This window comes from Drosophila serrata, unplaced genomic scaffold (assembly GCF_035046125.1).
Source record: "Drosophila serrata isolate PLE 108 unplaced genomic scaffold, ASM3504612v1 contig_184, whole genome shotgun sequence".
Classification (NCBI taxonomy): domain Eukaryota; kingdom Metazoa; phylum Arthropoda; class Insecta; order Diptera; family Drosophilidae; genus Drosophila; species Drosophila serrata.
The window spans coordinates 8,416,999-8,441,633 of NW_028257082.1; the positions used below are offsets into that span (position 1 = coordinate 8,416,999).

At 39.1% G+C, this 24,635-nt stretch overlaps 3 protein-coding genes and 1 long non-coding RNA gene across 6 annotated transcripts; 2 read left to right on the forward strand and 2 right to left on the reverse strand.

The window, feature by feature from the left end:
- The first annotated feature begins 5,066 nt into the window (after window positions 1–5,066).
- LOC147644414 (uncharacterized) lies at window positions 5,067–8,939 on the forward strand. Its single transcript, XR_015270710.1, has 2 exons — window positions 5,067–5,210; window positions 8,134–8,939. It is a non-coding gene; the product is annotated as an uncharacterized LOC147644414 (long non-coding RNA).
- Window positions 8,940–9,978: 1,039 nt separating this feature from the next.
- LOC110180284 (uncharacterized) lies at window positions 9,979–14,388 on the forward strand. The gene is made up of 7 exons (XM_086829165.1): window positions 9,979–10,002; window positions 11,879–12,202; window positions 12,323–12,394; window positions 12,487–12,576; window positions 12,640–12,717; window positions 12,777–12,920; window positions 13,780–14,388. The coding sequence occupies exons 1-7, from the start codon at window positions 9,979–9,981 to the stop codon at window positions 14,179–14,181; spliced, it is 1,134 nt and encodes a 377-aa protein (XP_086685291.1). The 3' UTR covers window positions 14,182–14,388.
- On the reverse strand, window positions 14,316–15,062 carry LOC110181331 (uncharacterized). Its single transcript, XM_020949053.2, has 2 exons — window positions 14,727–15,062; window positions 14,316–14,646 (listed from the first exon to the last, which is right to left on the reverse strand). The coding sequence occupies exons 1-2, from the start codon at window positions 14,933–14,935 to the stop codon at window positions 14,430–14,432; spliced, it is 426 nt and encodes a 141-aa protein (XP_020804712.2). The 5' UTR covers window positions 14,936–15,062; the 3' UTR covers window positions 14,316–14,429.
- On the reverse strand, window positions 15,056–24,568 carry RalGPS (Ral GEF with PH domain and SH3 binding motif). Of its 3 annotated transcripts, none has more exons than XM_086828903.1 (8): window positions 24,300–24,568; window positions 19,258–19,365; window positions 18,849–19,189; window positions 18,462–18,792; window positions 17,956–18,407; window positions 17,689–17,892; window positions 17,338–17,448; window positions 15,056–16,681 (listed from the first exon to the last, which is right to left on the reverse strand). In XM_086828903.1, the coding sequence occupies exons 2-8, from the start codon at window positions 19,315–19,317 to the stop codon at window positions 16,069–16,071; spliced, it is 2,112 nt and encodes a 703-aa protein (XP_086685029.1). In that variant the 5' UTR covers window positions 19,318–19,365; window positions 24,300–24,568; the 3' UTR covers window positions 15,056–16,068. The 3 variants fall into 3 exon arrangements, with proteins under 3 accessions (XP_086685029.1, XP_086685030.1, XP_020801420.2); XM_086828904.1 differs by lacking the exon at window positions 24,300–24,568 and adding an exon at window positions 19,808–19,941; XM_020945761.2 differs by lacking the exon at window positions 17,338–17,448.
- Between the last annotated feature and the right edge of the window lie 67 nt (window positions 24,569–24,635).

Below are 24,635 nucleotides of genomic sequence, written 5' to 3' on the forward strand. Positions count from 1 at the left end.
GTTTGACGGTGGAAGCAACACAAATTTATGATGATTAAGAAAAATCACAGAATACTTAGCCGATCTATAGATAGTACGATATATGGCCCTGTCTATGGGCAACGTGTGTGCGCCTCAATTCGACTACGAAATCTCTGTCGCCCATTTTCACTCTCATTCTCATAATTTGTTTGTTGTTTCAAAAATAGACCGTCTTCGGGCAGCTCAGCAGACAACAAACCAACAAGAAAATGAAAAAAAAAGAATACTTCTGCCTGGGCTGTGAGTGTGTGTGGGCGGTATACTTCTATACTTCTGGATCCGCCCTCGGAGGGATCCATCAATTACACGACGAACAGCTGAAAATGTAATCAGGCGAGCAGCAGGGTTAAGATACATCGTAGTATCTGAATCATTTGGTTTTATACCCTGACAAAGGGTATTTTAAATCTTTATTAAGTAATTATAATCTAATTGGCTAATGTATTGTTTATACTTAGCTAAAGCTGCAGATTTAAACTTTCTTCATTGGGCTTTAGCTTTGTAAAAATCTTTCTCATTCTGAGGTGATAATTTATATAAATTTAAATCATATATCTTACAAGCTTCTGATTAAAATTATTATATCCTGCAAGGGTATAGAAATAGAGTAATTCAAGATTTTTAAGGGATATTTAATTGGATTTTAATTATAGCATATTAAATAGTACATTAAGGATAAAAATTTAAGGGACAAATAATTCTCAAAACCCCAAATTTGAATACTCAAAATTAATACTAACATTTCCCTTTACACTTTGAGTAAATAATCCAAGTTTCATGGCAATTTGCTCCAAGATTCTCGGATGATTCAGACCGCAATTAAGTTAATGCCTTTGTGGAAAACTCAAAACATTTATTTTATGAAATACATTTTTTTGTACAACCTTCGCATTCCGTGGCCATTTCCCCTTGAGGAAAGTTGTCAACTGAAACTAAAACAAAACTAAAATAACGAAAAACAAGAGCAGAAGAAAAACCACAGGCAGAAAAAATTTGTCATTAAAAATGTCAACTGATTTATGGGAATACTGTGGACAGCGTTTATAGTTCAAGTGTGCGTGAGTTTCTTTAAATATTTTGTATTCCTCATTTTTGTTACCACTTTTTGTTATATTTATTTAATTTTTTTTCGTTGGGCTATTTCTTAATGACTTGTGTGCGAGGAAAACTATTAAAAGATTTTAGCAACTGACTGAATCAATAAATAACTGAATGAACTGGAATAAGACAAAAAAACAACACACACAGAAATCGATGGGACAAACAAAAGACAGCAAACAGTATTTTAAGTTTTTTTGTTGTTATTTTTGTTGAGACCGTAAAGTAGGTTTATGGGTAGAAAAACACAAACACGGCAAATGAGTGTAGATAAACTTTAACTACCCTAGACCCAAATGCGGCACGAGCAAATGAAATGAAATAAAACAAAACACGGCAAAATCAACAAATGGAGTTCAGCTGCAAAACCCTCAAATGGAGTTGCCAATGCCTCTGTCCCAGTCCCAGTTCCTATCCCCATCCCCATCCCTGACTCCATCAAATAAAAACCTGGCTAACGAATCTCTCTCTGGCCAGCCCATCTCCTCCTCTAGGGAACCCGACTGCGCATCGAATTGGGTTGTAAAAAATAATAATTACAGCTTTTATTTCAAACTCCATTTGTTATATATATATTTATTTTCCCTGTACTAATGTACACAAACTGCTCCAATTAATAATTAGTATAAAGGTAACTAATTCAGATCGGAATCTTAAGGGAATAAGTAATAATAATTTCATTATTTATATATTCTTGCCTGCCATACTAAAGCCACTTTTAGGTTTAAAGGTTAATATAAGCGGTTAACTTGCAACACATTGTAGAATTTGTTTACTTGTTATATATTTAATTTTATACTTATTTACCTTTAATAATAGAATTCTGGATCGCCTTTTTATACATTTAAGTCAGAAGCCTGTAAACATGTGAAAGAATCACATCCGAACTTATAAATCACATATATTCTTGATTAGCATCAACAGGAGGATCGATCTAGCTATATTCGGCAAGAAAAAATTTGTTGTTTTTTTTTTTTTAATTTAAATTTAAATAGAGTATGAATATTTTTTAACCAAATTAAAACTAACAGCAAAGCTTAAGGTTTTTTAGAATTTGTTATAGATTTAAAAAATTGTTTTTTTTGGGTAAAATTGTTATTTGAAAATATCCATAAATATCGATTCAAAGAATGCAATTATTTTAAGTTAGTTATGATCGATTTCCGATTCAGTCTTATAATTTAATTGAAACTTCAACTTTTGTGTCTCGAAGTTACGTTCGTTTCTTATTTAATTTAATATGACATTGAAGACACAACTATCCTTTAGAAGCATATTTTTAAATGCTTATTCCTTAAAAATGTTGGTACATTATAATTACTCAAATTAAAATGGATGCTATGTCTAAATCATTTTTAAATTAATTTAAAGTTTAAATGCCTTTTTTTATTTGGTAATTTTATCATAATTTAGATCATAATTTATCATCGATTCACCCAATTAATGACCCTCAATCTAAATAACAAATAACGAAACTTCTATAATTCACAACTGAATATATTATTATATATATTTATATTTTGGGAGCCCAAAAATATCGCGCATGTCTGTTGTAAGTGGTTTAACAAGCTGATTCCATCTGCCTTTTCGATTGATAAAGCTATGAAAGTAGATTTGCCCATGTCATGACTACGATATTCAGTCAAATTGCATGCCAACAGCAGCAGCAATCGGTTTATTTAAACGATTGTTGCTCCCCCCTTCTCTCCCCTCAGAAGCCAAAACGTTGACATAGTTTTGGGCCCAAACCCACCCAAAAAAAAAAAAATAAAGAAAGAAAACTAAAAAAAAAAGTATAAGCTAATTTTGAACACAGTTTTTCAGTTAGAGAAACCGCCCCTAATCGTGGCGGTCTTTGCATGTTCACCGTGCATATTCGCCAGGACCCGGCAACAAGGATATTCCAGCAGTAAGGAAAAACAACGTCGACTGCCAGTTGTCAACGCATATCCATTTTCGGGCCGCCCCCCATGGAAAACCGAGCTGGCCCCCAACTCCGGTTGTTTGGCCTGGCCAAATAGCAACAAACTGAAGCCAGCCAAGTGTCCCCACTCTTTTGGCTTTTCCGAAACAAATTTCCCAGAGGAGGAGGAGGAGGTTGAGGAGGGGGGTTTTTCTCTACCCCTGCTGCGGTGTCCTCTGGCATACACAAATTTTCAACATTTTCGCTAATATTTCCGCTGCCGTTCATTTTAATGTGCGCCATTTGTTTATTTTGCTGGTGTGTCGGTTAGTTGCCTTCTATGCGGGTCAGTTGGTTTCCTGTCCAGGGCAGTGATGTCTGGATGGGATTCTCCGACTGAAACAGGAAGGATTAACTATTAAGGAAAGGATAAAGTTTTTCCAAACAAGGGAGGAAGCTAGCTTCGGCACGCCGAAAATATTTAACATAAAATTCTAGATTAATATATAATGGCTATATATCAAATTTGATAAAAATCTGTTGAAAACTGGAAAAGTTATACATTTTTTTTCTTAAAATGATCCGATCGTTCCTATGGCAAGTATATATATGAATATATATATAGTCCACCGATTCGTCATGCTCTGATTTATATACTAGTAAAATTATATAAGCGAATAATTCCATAGTTTCATTCTAATAAACTTAAATTGGTTCCAAAACAAATCTCGCACATCTGGGCATATGATTCCCAACTGGTTCTAACGTCCCCGGAACGAAGTGTTTTCTGCTGGCCAAGTCTCAGAAATATGTTGCGTTACAAAAGTTGCAAGTCATTGCTTATTAGTGTTTAAAATTAGTAATTGATCATACACGCTTACTAGTCATAAATACCTACAGGTCATAGATACTTATGGCCATAGTTAATTACTGATCGTAGTTATTTACTGATCATAATTACTTACTGTTCAGAGTTACTTACTGCTTATTGTTAATTACTGATCATAGCTACTTTTGGTATATAATAAATATATACAAAAAATTATTATATATAATATAATTTATTATAGGAACCAATTTTTTACTGTTTATTTAATTCATAAAAAGGTTAAATTGCCAGCTCTGTTTGAGTAGCTCTACAATTATATGGAGTGGTGGTGGCCACCCTTTCAAGTTGCTTATCGGGCGTCCTGCGGTTTTGTTTTTTGTTGATTTAGTGGGGCAGCCTGTTGAACTTTTCGCTCCAATGCGGCGCGACAGTGGACACAGGACAGGACACACCCAGTCCCCAAAGGGGTGTTCCACTTGGACACCGTAACTCCTTGAGCCACTTTACTTTTGTCCCCCAAACCCATATACTTTTAATGGTCATACTCTTGTGGGTATATTTCCTGTGGGTTGTTCTTCGGAATAACAGATATTTATTAAATAATAATTAAAGGTATGTTCTACAATTATTTGGGAGAACATAAAATTAAATATATTTTTGATATATTTTATTTTTTGAATTAAAAAAGTACAATCGATATAGCAAGTCTGTTGTATAAATAAAATGAGCTTTTTTCTGTGGCGTCATCTACCTTTCGAGTTTTTCATCTCAAAGCGGTGTAAGAGCCGTGTCAAATATAAATGTAAGTTACATGCGATTTTATACATGGCAGTAAAAGTGTGTAAAAAGTAGAAGCTATATAATCTGAATCCAGATCGAGATAGGTATTTTTTTTCGCACCAAACAATCAATTAAGAAATAATCTGTATAATAAATTCACTAATGCTGTTGTTTTAGCGATGAACAGGGAGTTAAACAGGCAGAGCAAAATGTTTAGTATTATAATTATATGTTGAGTACTATAACAATAGTCCGAAGTTTTGTAACCCTTTCCCTTTGTCTGTCTCTCTCTCTCTCTCTCTGCCTATCTCTAAAGGTAACTCTTGCTTTCTATCGCTCTGGGCCCATCTCCATCTCTTTCTATATTGCGCTCTCGCTCTCACTTTCTCTGATCTCTTTGCTCGAAGCGTATAAATACAGGCACAGCCTTCGCCCTGGAAGTGATAGTGATTGCTCGTTGACCTCACCTGATTAGTGGAATACGTCTGGATAACCACGACGAAGTTAACTGCGATGATACCATGGAAAGGTTAATTAAAGTTACCCAGAATATAATTCTACGTTGGGAGGAATACTGTGGTAAGTCTTAACCATGATAATTATATACTATACATACATATATACATAGATGCTATAGGAGGATGATCAGATCTAGATCTAAAATCAGTTGTGTCAGCTATGCATTTGTTTTCCAATAAATTACAATCCCCATAGAGCAGTCTTGCATATGATCTGTTAGTTTCAGTTAATCATTTTAATTGTAATATAAATTAATCTTTGAAACACCTGTGACGCAATAAGATAACGACCAACCCCGACCGGATTTTCCTGTGGCGCCTCCTTAAACCTTCGCCTGGCCATTGAGCAGTTTTCATTTACTTTGCAAGGGGGAAAAACTGGAAAGCCAGATTTGAACGGAAACGAAATTGATTGGCACATGTGTGGTGTGTGTGTGGGGCTTCCATCTCTCTTCATTTTTTGCCAACGCCAACGCCAACGCCAGAAAGTGACTGCAATTATGCAATCAGTCGCCAGCTCGCCGGTCGTTTGCAGGTCCCAGTCAATTGGCGAGCGTGACTACAGCTGACCGAGTGAAGCAAGTGGGGCTACTGGCACTCCGATCTCCGTTGATCCACATAGTTAGCGGCTAATCCGACAAATATTCACCATTATCCAGTATATCTTTTGTTTGTCTGAAGAGACCGCCTTGGGAGGTCTTAAGAAACTAATGGGAATAAAATATTTCCGGGGTTTCTAGAGGTTTTTAATGGGTTTAACACCTATTTAAAGATAAATTGGAACACTACTGTGTTAAATTAAAAATAATATTACTGTTAAATGTAATATATTACAATATATTTCTTCCCTAATTACTGTTTTCAATTTATGAAATGTTTTTTATGGATTTTGAAAGGTATATCTAAAATATACTTCAGTTTATTTCTAATAAATGAAACCGTACAGCAATTTTAATTTAAGGATGCTATTAAATGAGTGTTGAAGCTAAAAGATTTTAAAGATTAATAAAACATTTCTGTAACCTTCAAAATTTATAATAACACAGACACAAGTAGAAGCTAAAGAGATAATATAAACCAAGCTTATACATTTTCAAGTAATATTAATTCGCTTAAAGTGGAAACTATGCAGGGAAGTCGAAGTACTTACCGGAAAAAATCAGCATAATTCGTATATTTGTTTTCAAACCGCACTATTTTTTATTTTATTATCCGCAAGGTACTTATTTTCATACATGTACATATTATGAATCTCAAATAAATTAATGGACTTCGGATATACCATACTAAAAAGCTTAAGTGGCATTAACCAGATACTAAACCAATGTTGGCTTTACATGTTTCAATGACGTGTTATTTGCTCAATTTCAAGCCCAATCGCTTGGCTGGGTCAGCGAACTCGAAGTGAACCAGTTTTACGGACCACTTGCATTTCCGCAAGCTGTCCAAACTGTCCAAGTGACCCAAGGCAGGCGCCAGAGCGTCTCTCATTATGCGATCGTTGGTTGAGTCGACTTGACTTAAAATGCTGACCAAATTAATAGGCAATCGAATGGTTGTCTTTAAGTATGCAAATGACACATCGAAGCACCACCATAAAAAAAAACAGAGACATAATTCATGCACTCGCATTGTTATGGTCATGAATTGCATGCGAAGTTCGTGTCTTAAGTCTTTCGTTTCGGTGTCAACACATCATGGCGCTTGACCTTCAGGCGAAATTTGTCTTCAATGAGCTGCAAATGGCGTAATTGAAGTCCAGTGATTTCTCAGAATTGCAGTTGTACGGAAACTGTAGCAGCAAAATAAAACTAAAAAAGTGGGAAGCATTCGTTTAAGGCGCCCACCAAACTGGCGTACCAGATCGGCCTTATATGGCTAACTCTTGTGGCTGCTCACGCACTTTGTCAAAGCAGTTCGTCCAGCTTCCTTGCCTATGTTTATTTTCTACTTTTCGGTGGCCAAGCAGGAAGCCAAAACTCAATCGGAAGTAAGAGCACAGCACAATAAAAATAAAATATAAATAAAGTAAGGTGTCAGTTCATTGGCATGTGTGTGATTTGGTTTGAGTTTGGGACTGTGGGCGTTGGCCCCGCCTCTGGCCGGACAGAGTTATGCAGCCCCACACCCACACTCTCTATGGTCGATAGCCATTCCGGGACAATCTGCAATCGCTTTGGCAATCGTTTTGGCAATTCAAATCAGCCAACGCGCCAGAGAGCTAGGAAATGCATGCCAAATGTTGCTCTAATTTTCATGCCGGAACCGATTGCACACAGCAAAAGAGATATATCTTATAAAATTTGGTAAAACAATTGAGATGGTATTTGCATAAAAAACTAGGTATGGAGTGTGTTGCCTAACCATATATTTATATATTATATTTAATTAAACATCTCATGATGCATGGCCTAAAGAGATATAATTATTAAAATGCAGAAATGACTACAAACCTATATAGTTTTGCATGATTATAGAGAAAGTGAGAAAAGTTATTTACCATGAAATAATAGATGTATATTTTTTTAGATTTTCTTTTGGAATATATAACAGCAGGCTCACTTAATAGATATTAGGTTTTCTTGCAACAATTTTATTGAATATTTTAAATGACAAAATTTAGTTTTAATTGGAGTATCAGTATCTCGCAATTATTACTTGACTGATTTATATTTCATAACTATTTATTTAAAGCGTAATGTAGCGTTTTAGATTACACTATATTATTCGTTTTTATATTTTCGTATTTCTATGCGTTACTTTAAACTTCATATTTTAGAAGATTGAGGCGTTTTTATATTATATTATTTAAATAAACATTTTTACTATCTTTTAATCATTTTAAATGTTTACTCAAGTGAAATGTATTTGTATATAGTTAAATTACAGGTGTAAAAGTAAATGTATATTGAAAGAAACATATATTTTTACAAAAACCTAATGTTTTTAATGTTTATTTTGTGCATTGTTTATTTTCTGTGCAGAAATACTATACAAAACACCCTTGTAGCCGCCGCATACATTGACCGATTACCGCCAACGATAAGATGAATAATCATGAAAGGCATAAATAAATAAAAAATAAAACTCCACATCACTTTACACAGAGAAAGACAGCGGGGAAAGGAAAGTAAAAGTGGTTCAACACCGTCTGCGATTGGGAGCTTGAAGTTTCAGTGGCGAGGAAAAGCTAGAGGGGATCGGTGAAGATCGGAGGAGGACATGGTCTAAACTGAACGCATGGCCATGGGCAAGTTGTTACGCATTTCAGTCCAGTTTTTTTTTGATGTTGTATATTTTTGTGGCTGCACTTCCTGAAAGGGGACTCTATATGTATGGTATCTATCTCAAATTGATGAATATTAATATGATTTTCGGTTCACTCGTCCGGTGCTGAATCACGTTTTTTTTTGGCACGGCACTTCCTTGTACGGAGGGTGGTGCTGCCTGTCGGAGGCGGCAATTGATGGCCAGTCCATTAAGGGTGAAAGGCAAGGAGTGAAAGTCCATCCAGGACAGCAGCACAGAGAACGAACATTTTTATTATTTGTTTACTATTTTGGAGTTTAATTTGTAAGTATTATGCAACTAATTAAGCACTTCCCACAAAGTGGAACGGAACACGCACCTGGAACTCCCTGAGCTGGCCGGGTAGCTCATTCAATTGAAATTAAATCAACATGCAATTAACTTGCTTTTGGCCAAATGAATCGAACCATTTAAAGAGCGCTATTCCGCATGTCTTGGATCCCAACTGAAAATGTGGCAGGAAATGAAATGAAATGGAAAATGGTAAAATGGAAAATGAAAAATGGAAAAATGAGAAATGCTGGCTATTGTCTTAAACGGATTCCAGCCATTTGGCCAACTGTAAGTTGCCAAATAGCTTGGCCCGGCTTGCATTAGGGATGAATGGGGATCTAAAGCAATAGACACGTCCACGAGCATTGCCCTTAACCGAGTTACGATGGCTGGACAATAAATTACATTAAAAACTATCTAATTAATGCGACACCACCTGGCATATCAAAATCCACCTGCAGACGTGACGACCTTCGCGGCGATTGGACAATAAGAATTCCCAAAAAACAATAATCACTCGACATGAAAAACCGAAAATACAAACGCAATAGGCTGTGTGGGTTTATTATTTCTTCGATTTCGATTTGTTTGTTTTGTTGATTTCCTCCTAGCCATTGCGTGCCATTAATTTGCATTGCCTAAATGAACTTTTTTCTTTATTGAGATTTATAACATTTATGGCCATAAGCTTTTTCGTGGCGATTACAACATTTGGAGCAGCCTGCAGACCAAGTCACGTCTCTCCAGACCCAAAAAAGAGCTATTAAAAAAATTTTAAAAATATATGTATATATACAATAAAAAAGAGAGGGTTAGATATGAAAAGAAAGAGAGGCAAAGAGAGCCCCAAGCCGGCTTGAAGCTTTGGGAGCAAAAGCTTGTCTTGTTTTGGCTTTGTTTACACACGAAACCGTTATCAAAATTCAAGGTCTGGCTTAGCTTCGACTCTCGTTTTCACTGGTGAAACACCAAGCTGAAGAAATAGAGAGTAAGAGAGAGACACACACAGGGCCTGCTCTCATTTCGCCGGCTGCACCTGAGCGTCTATTTAACCGTAGGTGCCCGATCTTCGGCGCGACAGTCGATTCCACGAAAGTGGCCAAGTAGGTGGTAACAGCCACCCAATCTCCATCTCCCCCACAAGTGGCACAAAGTGATATATAAACCTAAAACCCAGATCCGTTGGAATAGTGCATACTCAGATAGTGCTATATCTTAAGCGTTTTCACCAGCTGTAATCGGGAGCCATGAGGATCCAGCGGCACTTTGTGGTAATTACCAAAGAAATATACAAGAAAAGTGTCGCGAAATGGAACATTAACATAAAGACATGGGGGTGGAACTGCAAACAAAGTGGAACTAATGGTGTACTCCGGCCAAAGTTGGCAATTATTTTATTATATTTGCATACCTGGCAAAGTTGTAGTTGCTTCTGTTGTCGCAATCAATTTTCGGAGGGGATTTATGCCTCAGTGAGTTCCTTGAAGGAAATTGCAAGATTATTTTCGTCCAAATTACGTGATAACTTTGTATTGGGTAACCTCGTTGTAAATTCTTGTTTTTGATTTTAGAAGGTTTAATAGCAAATTTTATATTATTTACAGAATTATAGAAGCCAAGTCAAGTGGAAGCTATTTTATTTCATTTAAAATACTTTAGAAACGCAATTACTTTAGACTTGATAGATAAATATTTTATAGATTATTTGGCCAACATTTAAAACATAAATAATCGTGGAATAGTTTCTGTAAAGTGTTCTGGTATTTTGGTTTTATTTGCTTTTACAAAAATAGATCTTAATCATACAGGAAATGAAATGAAAAGTGAACACACTCCAGGAAAAGATATACAACTCCATAAGATTTTAAATAATACCAAAGAGTATGTTAATAATACTCAATCTTAAATACATTTGCTATTTAATGTACATATTATAACAAGGGAGTCAAGGTTTCAAGTAGTTTTTTACCCCATAAAAATAATATCAAAAGTACGCTTAATATTTCAAAATCATATCCCAAGTTTACCTTAATTACTTCCATTTAAATTTTATAATTTTTTCCTTAAATGCTATGATTTTCCACGAATTAAATTATTTTGTTACCAACAACTCCATTAACCATTGACTGAGGCAAGAAAGGGATTTAAAACTGGCCAAAGAAAAACACTTTCTTCCTGCTGGTCAACATCACGATCCATGAAGTTGGACCCAGACCTGGTTAGGTTGCTCCATCGGATACTGCGGCTGCTACCGATTCCGACTCCGATTCCCTTCCGTCGCATTGTCAACAATTAAAATCGCGATCGTTTCATTAGCGACCATCGGACATACACACATATCCCCATGGGGTGCAGTGCGGCAGCTCTTTTCCCTCACGACCGATGATCCAACTGGTGCAGGCGAAACCCGCTGGCGCAGCTTTCACTGCCCCCACATACGATGGATTTCGTTGGGGAAGCCGGCACGAGATCGATCTGCTACAATTAGCACTATTCGTGGCACGGCGATGAGATAATTTTTTGCTGGCGCTAATTTCCATTTCATAATCCGAGGCTCGTTGACATTTATGCGCAAATTGATTGGGATTAGGTTGTGGACTTTTGAAATTGTATCCACAAATCGGGTCTGATTTTGCGAAATCCCCGAAAAGGCGTTGGTTGCTATGACCTTGTTGGATTCTCCAAATAAAGAGCCAGAGCTTCGGTTGCGACACTCCTCAGCCAGGTTCCATATTTGTGTTTTTGCCTTTACAATATAAAAGGGGAAATTTACATAATAAAACAAATTGACCAAATAAAGAGGGGCAGACCTGAAAAGTCTTTGCCCTGCGTCGTTATTTGTCATCGGCATCAAGTAGGTCTTGACCCAGGTCAGGCTTTGCACGAAATTATAAACATCACAAAGCGGCGGCGGCGTCAGGTTATGATGCAACATTTCTCTCTCTCGGCCCAGACAATGCCAGATTATGACCCACTTAAAACTCGTTTCCAGTCACTCACCTTTCTTTGGAGAATATGGAATTCATTAGCCATGATCGTTGCGAATTTAATTTGTACAGGCTTTCCCGTCTTCGTCATTGTCTTGCCTTCCCTTGCTCAGTTTGTTTCCTAAGTCATTTGATTTGTATCTCGAGTTTTTTTCTTAAGTCATCTGATGGTATCCTCTTCGTGTTGCAGTTGGGTCTGCTCGGTGTGCTCTCTGTGGCCATCGGTGGCAGCCAATCGAAGGCTGTCGTGGACCAGCAGCCTGCCGCTTCCCAGGTGGACAGCAAGAGCGTCGCCCAGCAGAGGATCGATCTCGGGGGATTGGGTGATTCTCTGTTCCACGAGCATCACATTCACGAGCACGTTGAACACCATGAACATCACCACGATCCCGGATACTGGAAGAAAAAAGTGACCTGGAAGGAGGGCTGGAAGAAGGTCTGGAATCCGGCCAAGAAGCAGATCTGGAATCCTTCGTGGAAGAAGGTGAGTGAGAGGATTTAAATAATTTTCGCTTAATTTAATACAAAATTAATTAGAAAAAGAATAATTTATATTAAGATTTCAAAATTAATATTGTAACATTGTACATTTTTTCTTTTTCAGATCTGGAAGCCTCATTGGGTCAAAGTGCCCGGCTGGAAGGAGATCCAGGTTCCTGCCTGGAAGCAAATTTGGGTAGGTTCTCTATTCCAACATCCTTGAAGAACCTATTTAATTATCTTTTAATATTAATTAAATATTAAATTTAAATTTCTATTATTTTAAAGGTTCCCCACTGGAAAGAGATCCTAGTGCCCGCCTGGAAGGACATCCAAGTACCTGATTACAAGCAGATTTGGACACCAGAGCTGGTCAAGGTAAACATATTATAAACTGAAACAATTCAATTAAATATAAAACTAATTTAAATTAATTTTCAGGTTGGCATTCCCGGCGAAAAATATCTGGGCAAGGATCACGAAGGTTGGGAGTACACTAGCCATGACTTGTGGAAGAAGGTGAGTTTTTTAACATCTTCAGAAGAAGTACCTACTAAAACTATTTAAAAACCCCCTAGAAAGTGGTCTGGAAGTCGCACTGGAAGAAGATCTGGAAGCCAGCCAAGAAGCAAATCTGGGTGCCCGAAAAGAAGCTGGAGTGGAAGGAGGCATGGAAGCAGTACTGGAAACCGGCCAAGAAGGAAATCTGGACTGACAAATTGGTAAGTTTGAATATAATTTATAAATAATAATAATATTTTCAAATGGATAAATATTAAAAACAAGAAGGGAAGCTAACTTCGGCACGCCGAAGTTTATATACCCTGGCAGATTTAAATTCGATCAGTAGAAACTACTACAATTTTATTTACATATATATTTATGTTTAAAAAACAATGAAGTAATGCTTACTTTCATTTCATTCGCCTATAGATTTTATATTTACAGTTTTACATTCACAGTTTTGCATTTTTATCTATTTTTAACTATTATTTTTGTAAGGCAGATACATATATGCTATATATAGTATTCCGATGTTCATAAAATTTGACACAAAATTCTAGATTAATGTATAATGGCTATATATCAAATTTAATGAAAATCCGTTGAAAAATGGAAAAGTTATAATGTTTTTTTTTTTACAATTTTCCGATCGTTCCTATGGCAGCTATATATATGTATATATATGTATATATATAGTCCACCGATTCGCCATGCTCCGATCTATATACTAACAAAATTATATAGACGAATAATTCCACAGTTTCATTCAAATGCACTTAACTTGGATCCAAAACAAATCTCGCACATCTGAGCATATGATTCCCAACTGGTTCTAACATCCCCGGAACGAAGTGACTTCTCTCGGCCAAGTCTCAGAAATGTGTTGTGTTACAAAAGATGCAAGTCATTGTTTATTAGTGTTCAAAGTTAGTAACTGATCATACATATTTACTGGTCATAGATACTTACTGATCATAGTTGCTTAATGTTTATTGATACTAACTGTTTATAGTGATATAATACCCAGCAAGGGTATAACAAAATGTAATTTTAATCTGTAATATTTTCTTTTTCCAGGAATGGAAGGAGGCTTGGAAGCAAATCTGGGTGCCTGGCTGGAAGGAGATCTGGGTACCTGGCTGGAAGAAGATCTGGAAGCCCGTGGTCATCTCCGAATGGTTCCCATCGCCCGATCACCATCACCATCACCATGAGCACCACGAACATGGCTGGGATTGGGATCGCAAGGATACGGCTACCGCTGGCTCTGCTCCCGCTCCCGCAACATCGGCCCTAAAGAATAAGGTGGTGTGGAAACGAGATGACACCAATGCTGCCGGAAAGCCCACGCTTCTACAGCCTGTGGCCAGTGCCGACTTCCAGGCCAAGGCCCTGGAGGCAGCCAGGTCACCGGTGGCCGTTCCCGCCGCTGCCTCGGTGGCAGCCACCTCGCAGTCATTCAAGTTTCCCGGCGCGTAGGCGTCGCTCAGCATTCGCCATTGCATCACTGAGACGCCCAGTTCCCCCCCTCTGCACCAGCTCCTTGTAAATAGTCGTAAACCAGTCGTTAGCTCATAAGGCCATCCATCCACTTCCATTTGCCTGGGCGCCACTTAAATTATCTCTAGGTTTTAATTACCAGCCGAAAGTGAATACAAAATAAATGATAAATAACTAAATACTATACTTTTAGGTAGATTCCATGGTGGATCAGTCTCTTGCGGTGCTTACTTGTCCGAATAATGGCCCTTCTCCGCCTCCCATTCGTTGGGGACATTGGGCAATGGCACCCACTCGTTGTGGATGGTGGGCGTCCAGACCTTTTTCCAGACGGGCTCGTAGATTTTCTTTGCCCGCCAGTACTTCACCCAGCGGGCATTCCAAGTGGTCTTGTTGGCCCAGAAGCCGTCGGCCTGCGGATCCAAGGTGTCTGTGTGGCTCACACTGCACATTATTTGGTGAGGGAAAGGAAGATAGTTTAGTGAAAGTGGTCTAGTGGTTGGATGGTTGTGTAATCCTCTCACAAGGTGGTTGTCTTGCCGCCCAGGCAGCAGCTGAGGCAAATAAACGCCAAGACCAGCAGCATCAGCAGGGGCTTAACTTTAACACTGATCCATGGATATGTCTCCTCCATCCTGTTGCCACTGGTTCGCTTTGTCGTTGTCGTCAGGTTTCGCAATCGACTGGCGCCGCGGCTAGACAATCTCCACATTTTAAAGGCCTCGCGCCGCATGCTCCCTAATTGGGATTCAGTGCGTCTGTGCGAATGAATTTGCAAATTCAAGCACTTGGCACGATCTGATTTGTGTGTAAATAACCCTTGGTTTGCCTTATATAACCCACAAAACTCACATTTCTTTCTTTCGTTTTATAGTTTAATTTGTTTTTGTTGCATTTCCTTGCCTTAAACTAGTGTAAAAACTGCTGCAAATGAAAAATCTGTATGTGTGACAAAGCTCTGGAGTTGAACAATTCACGAGGCCATCTCAACAGACAAAAAATATAAAAAAATAGAAAAACAATTAATATTACTTTCGTTTTGCTAAAGAAATTCACGCATGCAACTTATCGGATAAGATTTATATGTATTTTATAGCTGTAGTTACATGTCTAGAGTGCATCAACTTAAGGCAGATTATACAGATTAACTGACGGTTGATCATGAATCATGAATAGTTGTAGCGATACATTATAGATTAAAGCCCTTAGTTACGCGTAGAAAGTTCGTTTGATTTTTGATTCTTTGTTACAATAATCGTTGTGTGAACACAAATTTAGTACTAGTATGGCACGATTCGCGCAAAATAAAGTTGAGTAAATGTCCAAATAATTGACTTAATTTTAAATATTACAAATACAAAATACATAAAGACAGCACAGACACGATACGACAGCCCTGATCTATACGCATTCTATTCAAATTCGAGGAAATATAATTCCCCAAATTCTATAAAATTAAACTTCCAGGGCTGTTAAATATTGTGGAATCATTATAATATCCCTTGCGTTGCTTTTGTTTTAGTCTGTTGTGTGATTGTGTGGCTTCTTTTCCTTCTTTTACTACTGCTTTTACTCTGTTTCTCCTCCTTCGTGTTTTTGCCTTCGGTGTCAGTCTTTTGAAATACCATTTTGAAATCGATTCTCTTAGATGCAGGCTGCAATTTTTGTTCGTTCGTTGTGGTTTGTGGGAATGTTCTGTGGTCGCCTCGTTTCAGGGAGTGAGTGAGTGGTTTTGGTGGGTGGTTTTTTCTCTTTTTGGCTGTGCACGTTTCAAGGATAAAGCTAACTAAACTTAGGCATACTATGCTACGATGAGTACAATATATATTTATATTCGAGTTCTGTTTGTTCTTCCCTTTTCCAAGCTCATTCAAAGGACATCAGGTTGGCGGGCAGCGGCTTGGGCACCCGCATGGTGGCCAACTTGCAGATGGCATTCGACCAGAGGTGCGTCATCTGTGGACTATCCGTCCGGAAGCGATAGACGGTACCCAAAGTTCGGTGGCACAGCTCGAAGGTGTTCTTGTGCTTGGTATTGTCGCTGACATGGGCATACCATCCATCCAGGGGACACACCTTGCAGGGTTCCCTTTTAAAATCGCTTCGTTCGCTGCCCTTAAAGGACTTTGGCGGGAAGTACACCAACGAATTGGCCCAGATCTGCAGCCAGTAGCGCTGCCAAGAAGCCACCGCCGGTTTTCTTCCCTCTTTCTGGACAGTTTTTCGACGAACACATCCCTGCATGGCGGCTGCTGCCTCTGGAGACATTAAATCGCAATCGCTGCCACTGAAGTCGCACATAATGCCCTCGGCACTCTCCAGCGAAGTTAAATCCGATTGGGATATGGCGTCGCTGTGCTCTAGCAAGGAGTCATCCAGCAGGTGGTGGCGTGGCTGTTGCTGGCTGGGATCCAGCTCCAGGTGCAGGTGTTGCGGATATCCATCGCCATGAGTATGCGGCGCAATTTTGCCAAAGATGCTGCAAAGAGAAATGGTTTAGTGAGGTACTCTTTGGTGGGTTAAGAGCCATTCATGCTGTTCAAACAAATGAGAAGAAATGAAATAGCAAAAGGCAAACAAGGATGAACTGCGTTTTGTATTTATAAATGGGTTTGGCTGATTTTTTATGGAGGGAAGCAGTGAGATCTTCGAGTGAATTTAAGTATTAAAGTTTTGTACTGTTTTAAACGGGATTATTATACAGTTTCTAAACTATAAATATTAGTTTCACATTGTGATTTAATTGTTTTTTAAGCTAAACTATGAAATAATGAAAAATTCTTCTTAGATTTACCCGAAGAGGACTTTTTACTCTAATTAATCAACCAAACCTTGTTTAATTTGTTCATGTAACTGGAAGGGAAGTGTGTGCTTTGTGTAAAAATTGGAAACCAAATGTAATTAGGAAGGTGTAGAGGCGTGTGTCTTTTATTTTTTCATACGAAGCGTTTCCAACACGGGTCCGTGCAAAATGAATGAAATGAAAACTTTCAACTATCAACTTTAAATGGTGGTAAAAATGAAAAGAGTTATGCATCGGATCAGCATATCAGCATATAGTTTTTGGTTATTCGATTACAGGCTGGCATTACACACACATATCCTAGCTACGGGACTTCTGGTTCATGGACTCACCGACGACATCTGCAACCCTTGTTCGATATGGTGCCAATGCCCGGCGCTATCATCACGATGCAGCACTGGCACTTCTCGGCAAAGTTTCGCGGCAGGCTGCTGCTGCGAAATCTTCCAATTTAAAATACCAACAAACACATACACGCGGAAAACCAAAGCATAAGCCAAAAGCAAAACGAGAGTCGAGTGAGAAAGACAGAGAGATCGAAACGAGACGAGACGTGGATTATAAGGATTAATAAAGGACCCGGTGTACACATGTCCAATTATTTGCGCAGTGAGTTGAGGTGGTTAACAAAGGAAACCAAAGGGGAGGTAGCCCTAGACTGTGTCAGGTGTTCCTCTACTTACTTGGTGCCCAGACTCCGGCACTTCCGATGGCCGGGCACGAACTTGGTGCCGCTGGCCATGCGCATGGAGCCAATGGTTTTGGCCGGGGAGAGATTCAAACAGCCCAGGGCTGGGGTAACAGCTTCCACGTTGAAAGATTCCTTGGAACTGCAGGAGGATGAGCTGGGACCCGAGGGCGAAGCAGGCTCCAGATTTAAAGAGCGTCTAGCAGAAAGAGGGAATAAATTAATAAAATGTGTAGGTTATGGATGAGTAAGCTCCTCTTACTTGTACTGATCTTCCTCGAATATGTTTTGCAATTCCTCGATGTATCTGATGGAGGTAAGATACTTTTGCGCGGCTTCATGCTTCTGCAGATGTTTGTAGTCCGACTGCTGATAGTTGGAGATCACGCGCAGAATGTTGTTCATCTTATTGCGACGCTGCTCCGGTTCCAATCCGCCCTTGTGCGGATGCGCCAGATCGATGTAGATCAGATCGGTGAGAAAGAGACCCAGATAGGGAATGCAGGGCAGGCGGAGACTCTCAAGGTAGGATCGCAGATTCGCCCAGTTATCCTGGTCGCTGAATATATCGCTGAGTCGATCAAAGGACTGACGATCCTTCTTCGACAGACAGGCCCAGGTTTTCTTTAAGCGATAAATGCTGGCGCTTTGCATGGCCGAAATAATGGCGAACAGCGAGTGCAGATTGTTTAGCTCGTGCAGCTTTTTGGCCACCTGAAAACAGAGTTTATTAACTAATTATTCATTTGTGTTAGCTAATTTTCTCACCTTAATAAAGTGTGTCATTATCTCGGCTCTCTGCTTGGGCTGCTCGCCATTTAGGATCTCCTGCACTGTCCAAAAGCTCGTGTGGTTAAATCGTTTGGTAAATGCCACAATATTCGGTGTGTTGACATGCTTATCCTTCTTCGTCCAGGCACAGCTGCTTAGCTCATCCGGCTGAATGAGTGCAAAGACTGGGAAGTCCAGGAGGGTGATCTGATTGGCCAGCACATCGGCGGGTACACGTAACGCGCTCAAGATCACCGCATCCAGTTGCTTGATGGATGAGGCATGAGCCGGCAAACTCTGTGACTTGGACGGTGGTGCAGCCGAGGCTCTATAAAGTTAATAAAATTAGTAACGGATCGAATTTCTCTTAAAAGGCTCACTTACGCTATGGTATAGTAGCAGCCAGGGGAATCTGGCGAGGAGGAGAAACTATTTAGGCAACCAATGGAGTTCTTGCGCCGCGTGCTCTTAATATTCAGAGTCTTGCTGGCCTGCTGCTGCGCCATGGGCGGCTCCATCTGATGCTCCTTCTGGGCCTTCTCCTGACGCAAGCAGGCCATGGTATGGGCATTGCCATTGGGGTTGGGACTTCGTTGTTTGGCCACCAGTCGTGCTGGTTGCTGATGCATTGTGGGAGCAGGCGGAGGCGAACTTTGCTTGAACTGAGCCGTAGCATAGGCCTGACCCGTATATCCATTGTAATCCGTGGTGGGTTTTCTGCTTAGCTACAAGGATGACAACATTTGCTCATATAAATATATTTTCTTAAGCTTTGTTAAGTTTGTAAACTCACCTCTGAGTAGCGCAGATTATCCATGGATAGGTCACGTGAGATTTCCGAGTATCGCATCATGGCAGCCAATCTCCGGCTGACTTTCGTCTTTCAAGTGGCTCTTCAAAACTGCAATGAACGAGGTGAAGGCTTGAATTAGCTCTCTGATTACGTTCGCTGCGTGATAAAGCTATAGCTGTCGGTGTTCCGCGCACTGGGCAGACTTTTTGTTGACTGAAACCGAGTTTGTTTTCCTCAGTCAGTAGTTCTGCATTGTGGCTTTTGTGTTGCACGAACGGGGCAGCATTTAAAAAACATCAAAAAAACTGGAGAAAAAACTAGTGGCAAGCCAGAGCGAAGCTTCTGGCACGCTTCGCTGCTCGATTTCCAATGGAGCGGGCCATGTGAGTCACGAGCGGAGCGAGGAGCGAGAAGCGACAAGACCTGGCCCATGCTCTTTTATGGTAGCGGGCATTCAGAGTGGTCAAATGGCTTTTCGGGGGTGCAACGCGCTGATAAAGAGACCCGCTTGCAGTGGTCAGCGGAAAGTTTGGGTTTGAAAACAAGTCACCCGGTCAGAAGAAACGAAAATTGGTTTTCGGCCCAGTTCAATGAACCCGTCAACTAGCAGCAGGCGTCATATAGAAAAGCCAAGTTAACCAAGCCTGGTTCCGCCTTTCAATATATGTTGAGGGAATTTTTTCCTGTTTTAGAAATCGATATTAAGTCTTTACAATAAGTTTTTTCAATACTTTTGCGTATAATTTCAATCTTTCAATAGGAAATTTAGTTTAACAAACATATTCAGGGTAGGAAATAATACTTCGTTATTTTGAAACCTTATTCTCAGCATAGTAGTTAGTTCTTTATAGTATTTTGTATATTTGTAGTTAGTTCTTTAAAGTATAGTTACGTTACATTAACTTTCTAAGCTTTATTAGCAACCAATTATTTGGAAAAGGTATTGAAAACAATTATTCAAGTATTCAGTATCAAGAAACAACTATCCACACACTTTCTATTACCCCATATATTTCTATAAAAGTTTCTCAAAGACCGACTGCTCTGACCCCGTCTAATTAATTTCAATTAAGTTATAATCATATGAAAGCAAAAGCTGATCAAATGCAATGACGTCCACACATTGTCATTGAGGAATGGGGACTGTGGGGTTGTCTCTGTGGTTTCTTTCCTTCGATAATAAATATATATATTGCCTCGTGACGGGTGGAGCTAATGGAATTATCCGACTTTGAACTGGCACAGAGGCGATATAAACCAAAGACGGAAGAGGAAGGAAACAATGCGAATTCTATTGTTTATAATGTTTGTATTTAGCCAGAGATAAATTCCATTCTAATCATGCGAATTTCCCTCGTATCTCCCATTTATCTCATAACCCGAAATTCAATTACAAAAAATATATTCAGCCAGCTAGATATATGCTGGATATATAGATGAAATGAAAACAAATTGGGCGGAACAATAATAGCAGAAGCAACAGCAACAAGATATAGACAAGACAAAAGGCAAACACAAATTATATTCCAAAATGCCAGACGACTCTGCCTCAAGTTTTTGCTTCATTTTCCTTTCTGTTCCAAGCAAATGGACTTTATTGACTATTTGAACTATTCCATATATACATATATGTATGTATATACACACAGATCACTCTGATGTGCTGATCAGCTCTCGCCAAATTTATATATGTGTATATCCGCCGATCTGTGCCATTTCTCTTCTGGATTTCTTTACGGTTTTTGGGCAACACTTTTATGGCCATATCAAATGCAATTAAAGGCAAACAATTAACCCGCCGCCGACGCCCGACTGACTGCTACCCACTGGGTTGAATTTAATCTATGGCATATGTAAATAATTCGTGCCAGACAGCACTGCGCTCCTTTAATGCGATTTTGTAAACGAATTTGATGGGCGAATAATGAATTGGAGCCAGCGAATGGTTTGTTTTCGTGGTCAGGGATATATATTGTGCCGCCGCCCACTGACGCCCCCAGATAATTCCAGCCCCGATTCCAGTGTTTATTGTTTTTACATAAATTTCTTGAAGGAAAACAAACAGAACAGCTGCAGGGTTCGAGGAAATCGTACAGCCGCCTGCCTTCACGATTGTGCTTCTCGATTCTTTTGTTTATCAGCGCCATACAATTGTATTTAAATATAATACAATACAAGCACACATTTCTACATAATCTCGAGGAAACTCGGGGGGTTATTTTTTTGCTTCTTGTTTCTTTCTGTGTTGGCGTTTTCCATTGATAAATACTTTTCTCCGTCTCGTGTGGGCAGCTAGTGTATTCTGTTTTGCTCTGGAATTTGCAGTGATGACATATGATTGGCCATCAAGTGAGTGTTCAACCTTTTGCGCTGACTCCGGCTGACCCTCGGTTCTTGGTTTAAGAGGGGTTAAAGATCTCTGGAACAGCCAGTAGCTTTCTTTGCAATTCGAAATTCTGAAATCTGAAAATTGTGGCTAAATATTTACACAAGAAAAGCTGAGAGAAGGTCAGCCGTGAGTGGCTGTCGCCAGTGATCTTCGTATTTAATATATATAGTATAATATATTTTCCATCTTATGCCTTGTCTGGTTCAATAACCGCCTAGAGGAGATTACGATTAAAATGCAATATTTTACATTTAATTCGATCAGCCTTCGGTTTGACGTTCTCGATGTGGCAAGTGGGAAAACATTTAGCTAATCGTCCATTGAAAACGCGAGGGGCGTTATCAGGCAATCGTCTAACTAAGTATTTGCAAACACACACATGCGAGAATAAATACATATAATTAGCCTGGGTAACAACAAGAGAGAAACTAAAAATGAAAAGCGTCAAGGAAGCCTGGCTTTTACAGATCGAACAATGGAATACGCTCTAAAGACAAGATTAAGAAATACATACATATATTCTTAAGAAAATAATATGCACTTGATATCTATAGAATTTAACAACCAAATACCTTTAATCATAGAAATTTTTCTGATTTCTTTCAATTATAATTAACCATAGATGTATTCAGACTTGTTCAGGCCAATTGTGTGCCAGCGAAATGATATAGAGATCCGTTTCCGGCAGTTCAGAAATTTTTGTATAAACAAAACAAACTACAGAAGAAAGGTGAATCTGGGGCCCAAAATCAAACAGATGGCATTTAGATTTAGGGATTTGTTTTTCATAAAACAAACACCTGATATTATTAATATGAGTAAACACCTCTTAAACAAATTCAAAATCATGCGCAGATAAGAATGTCTAGATAATAATGCAGGCAAGCAAAGCCGTGCAGCAGGTTCATTGGTGTTCAAAAACACCCTGAGCTCTGGTAGAGTATATTTACTAAGAAACAAAGCAAAGGAAGGCCAAGCTGGGGTTTCTTCTCTCTTGTCCGATTCTCGGGCTTTGTTCTATGCGTTGTGTGATGTGATGTTTATGTGTTTTGCGATCCACACCACATACTAAGTGCACAAATGTGTGTAAGCCGCCAAAGTGGGTCACTTGGTGAGCATCCAGCCCAGTCGGGGTACCGAGCCTAGAACTGAGCCACTTACCCAATTTCTTCTTGGTTCGAGTGGCTGCTGTACTTAAAACTCAGCAAATAGGAACAAAAGGCAATTGGAAACGAGGAAAAGAGCGAGAGGCGAACCCAAACCTTGAAATTCAGCATTTTAAGCATCTCTGTAACGCAGGCAAAAACATCTGTCGTCCATATCCTGTTGAGCGAGTCCGAGAAAATCCATTACACGGAACGAAAAGGATCTTTCAGGAGAGTTCCTTGTAAAAAGATTAAATCTTTTCCAGGATTGTTTTTAAGATCACATGATAAGGTTTAATATTACATATTATTCTTAAAATGATCAGTGATCAGGGAAATAAGCAACCGAAGTGTAATATTATAGAAAAACATTACAAAAGGTAATTTTTTAATGCTGTTCATGTTCTGGTGAATCGAAATATATAAGACTTAAGGCATATTAAATAATACCTCAAAAAGGCCGATTCTTTAAAACGAGATGATTTTTTTGGGGACATCAAATCTTAAAAAACCAATAGCTAAGCCAAAACTGCATTAATTTTTAAACAAAAAGCTGTTCTGTATTAGTTTTTAAAAGCTTAATAAATCTGCTTACCCAACAATAGCATTACAAAACATTTGAATTTTTTCCAATTTTTCACAATTTTAACGATGTAAGCCTTTTTAAAATTTTGAAAAATAAAGTAATTTTTTTTCGTCTAAACATCTTCTCATTAACTCGGCTTTTGATGTTGATAAAGAATATATTGTATGGTTTATAAGGTCGATAATGCCTTCCTCGCTAGATTTTAAACGTCTGACTAAAATTATGATACCCTGGGAACAAAGGGTGTATAAAAGTGACTTCTTCATGTTACATAGCAAACCCATCACAAACCTCAACAACTATGCAAATATTTCTCGGAGTGCACAACAACAAAAACAGCTGTCAGTCGAAATTTAAAGAGGCGTTGCCTTTGGTCGACCATTTTCTGTGTGTATCTCCTTATCACTTAGCTGCTTATCAACTGATCTAATGCCAAAAGGAAGTGCCAAGTGCTAAGTAGATTTTATTGATTGTCCGATGATGATTCACATTTCAAGAAATATACATATACTCACAGAAGGGGGAAGAAATCGATAGCAAAAAAAAACGGGGAACCAAATTGAACACGAAAAGGGAAGCCGAACATAAACACAGATACGGATACACACCCACACACACACAGCAGGAGGAACACGCAATTTGCTTTTGTAAAGGTTCCGTTCTAAGCTCATTGTATGCAAAGCGTGTACGGCCACCCGCCGCCCACTTTTGCTTTAGTTTCGTAATCATCACACCGAAATCCACAAGGCGGCGGTGCGAAAGAGAACAAGCACTGCACTTGATATACTTAATGTTTGACTCTGGGCGACAATTTGACAAAGATAGAAATAGCGCCCTGCATATTGTTGTTATTTATAGGCGGCGGCATCCCCCCACTTTCTCCCCTCACACAAAACAGAAGCCAATGGCGATCGGAACTTACTTCGAGCAGCAACTGAAGCATCTTAATTCGGTTAATTAGTGAGTGGGAAAGACACGCGCGACGCCACGCTCGGCTAATTGCTATTCATTACACTTATTGGCCTTCTGCTTCTGGTTCTGTCTCGTCTGTTTGTTTATTCCTTCGAGCGGAAAAAATGCGGAAAAATAGCAGAAGAGCCAGCAAATATTTGTTCCGCGCGCGACGCCGACGCTACTATAGTGTGACCATTTTGTGGTAGTGTTACCAAAGCGGAAATGTTAAAGGTGGTAAGATATCGATGTTCGCGAAATCGATGTTTTAAAAAGAATCATTTTAAAATAACTAACAAAATTTGTG

Coding starts and splice junctions, on each gene's coding strand:
- RalGPS (XM_086828903.1), bottom strand. CDS start 19,317: ATGATGCGATACTCGGAAATCTCACGTGACCTATCCATGGATAATCTG. Junction 17,449..17,688: donor TGCCGGAGTCTGGGCACCAA/GTAAGTAGAGGA, acceptor TTAAATTGGAAG/ATTTCGCAGCAGCAGCCTGC. Junction 16,682..17,337: donor AAGGGTTGCAGATGTCGTCG/GTGAGTCCATGA, acceptor TTCTCTTTGCAG/CATCTTTGGCAAAATTGCGC.
- LOC110180284 (XM_086829165.1), top strand. CDS start 9,979: ATGAGGATCCAGCGGCACTTTGTG. Junction 10,003..11,878: donor GGATCCAGCGGCACTTTGTG/GTAATTACCAAA, acceptor TTTTTTCTTAAG/TCATCTGATGGTATCCTCTT. Junction 12,921..13,779: donor AAATCTGGACTGACAAATTG/GTAAGTTTGAAT, acceptor TTCTTTTTCCAG/GAATGGAAGGAGGCTTGGAA.
- LOC110181331 (XM_020949053.2), bottom strand. CDS start 14,935: ATGCGGCGCGAGGCCTTTAAAATGTGGAGATTGTCTAGCCGCGGCGCC. Junction 14,647..14,726: donor GGCGGCAAGACAACCACCTT/GTGAGAGGATTA, acceptor AATAATGTGCAG/TGTGAGCCACACAGACACCT.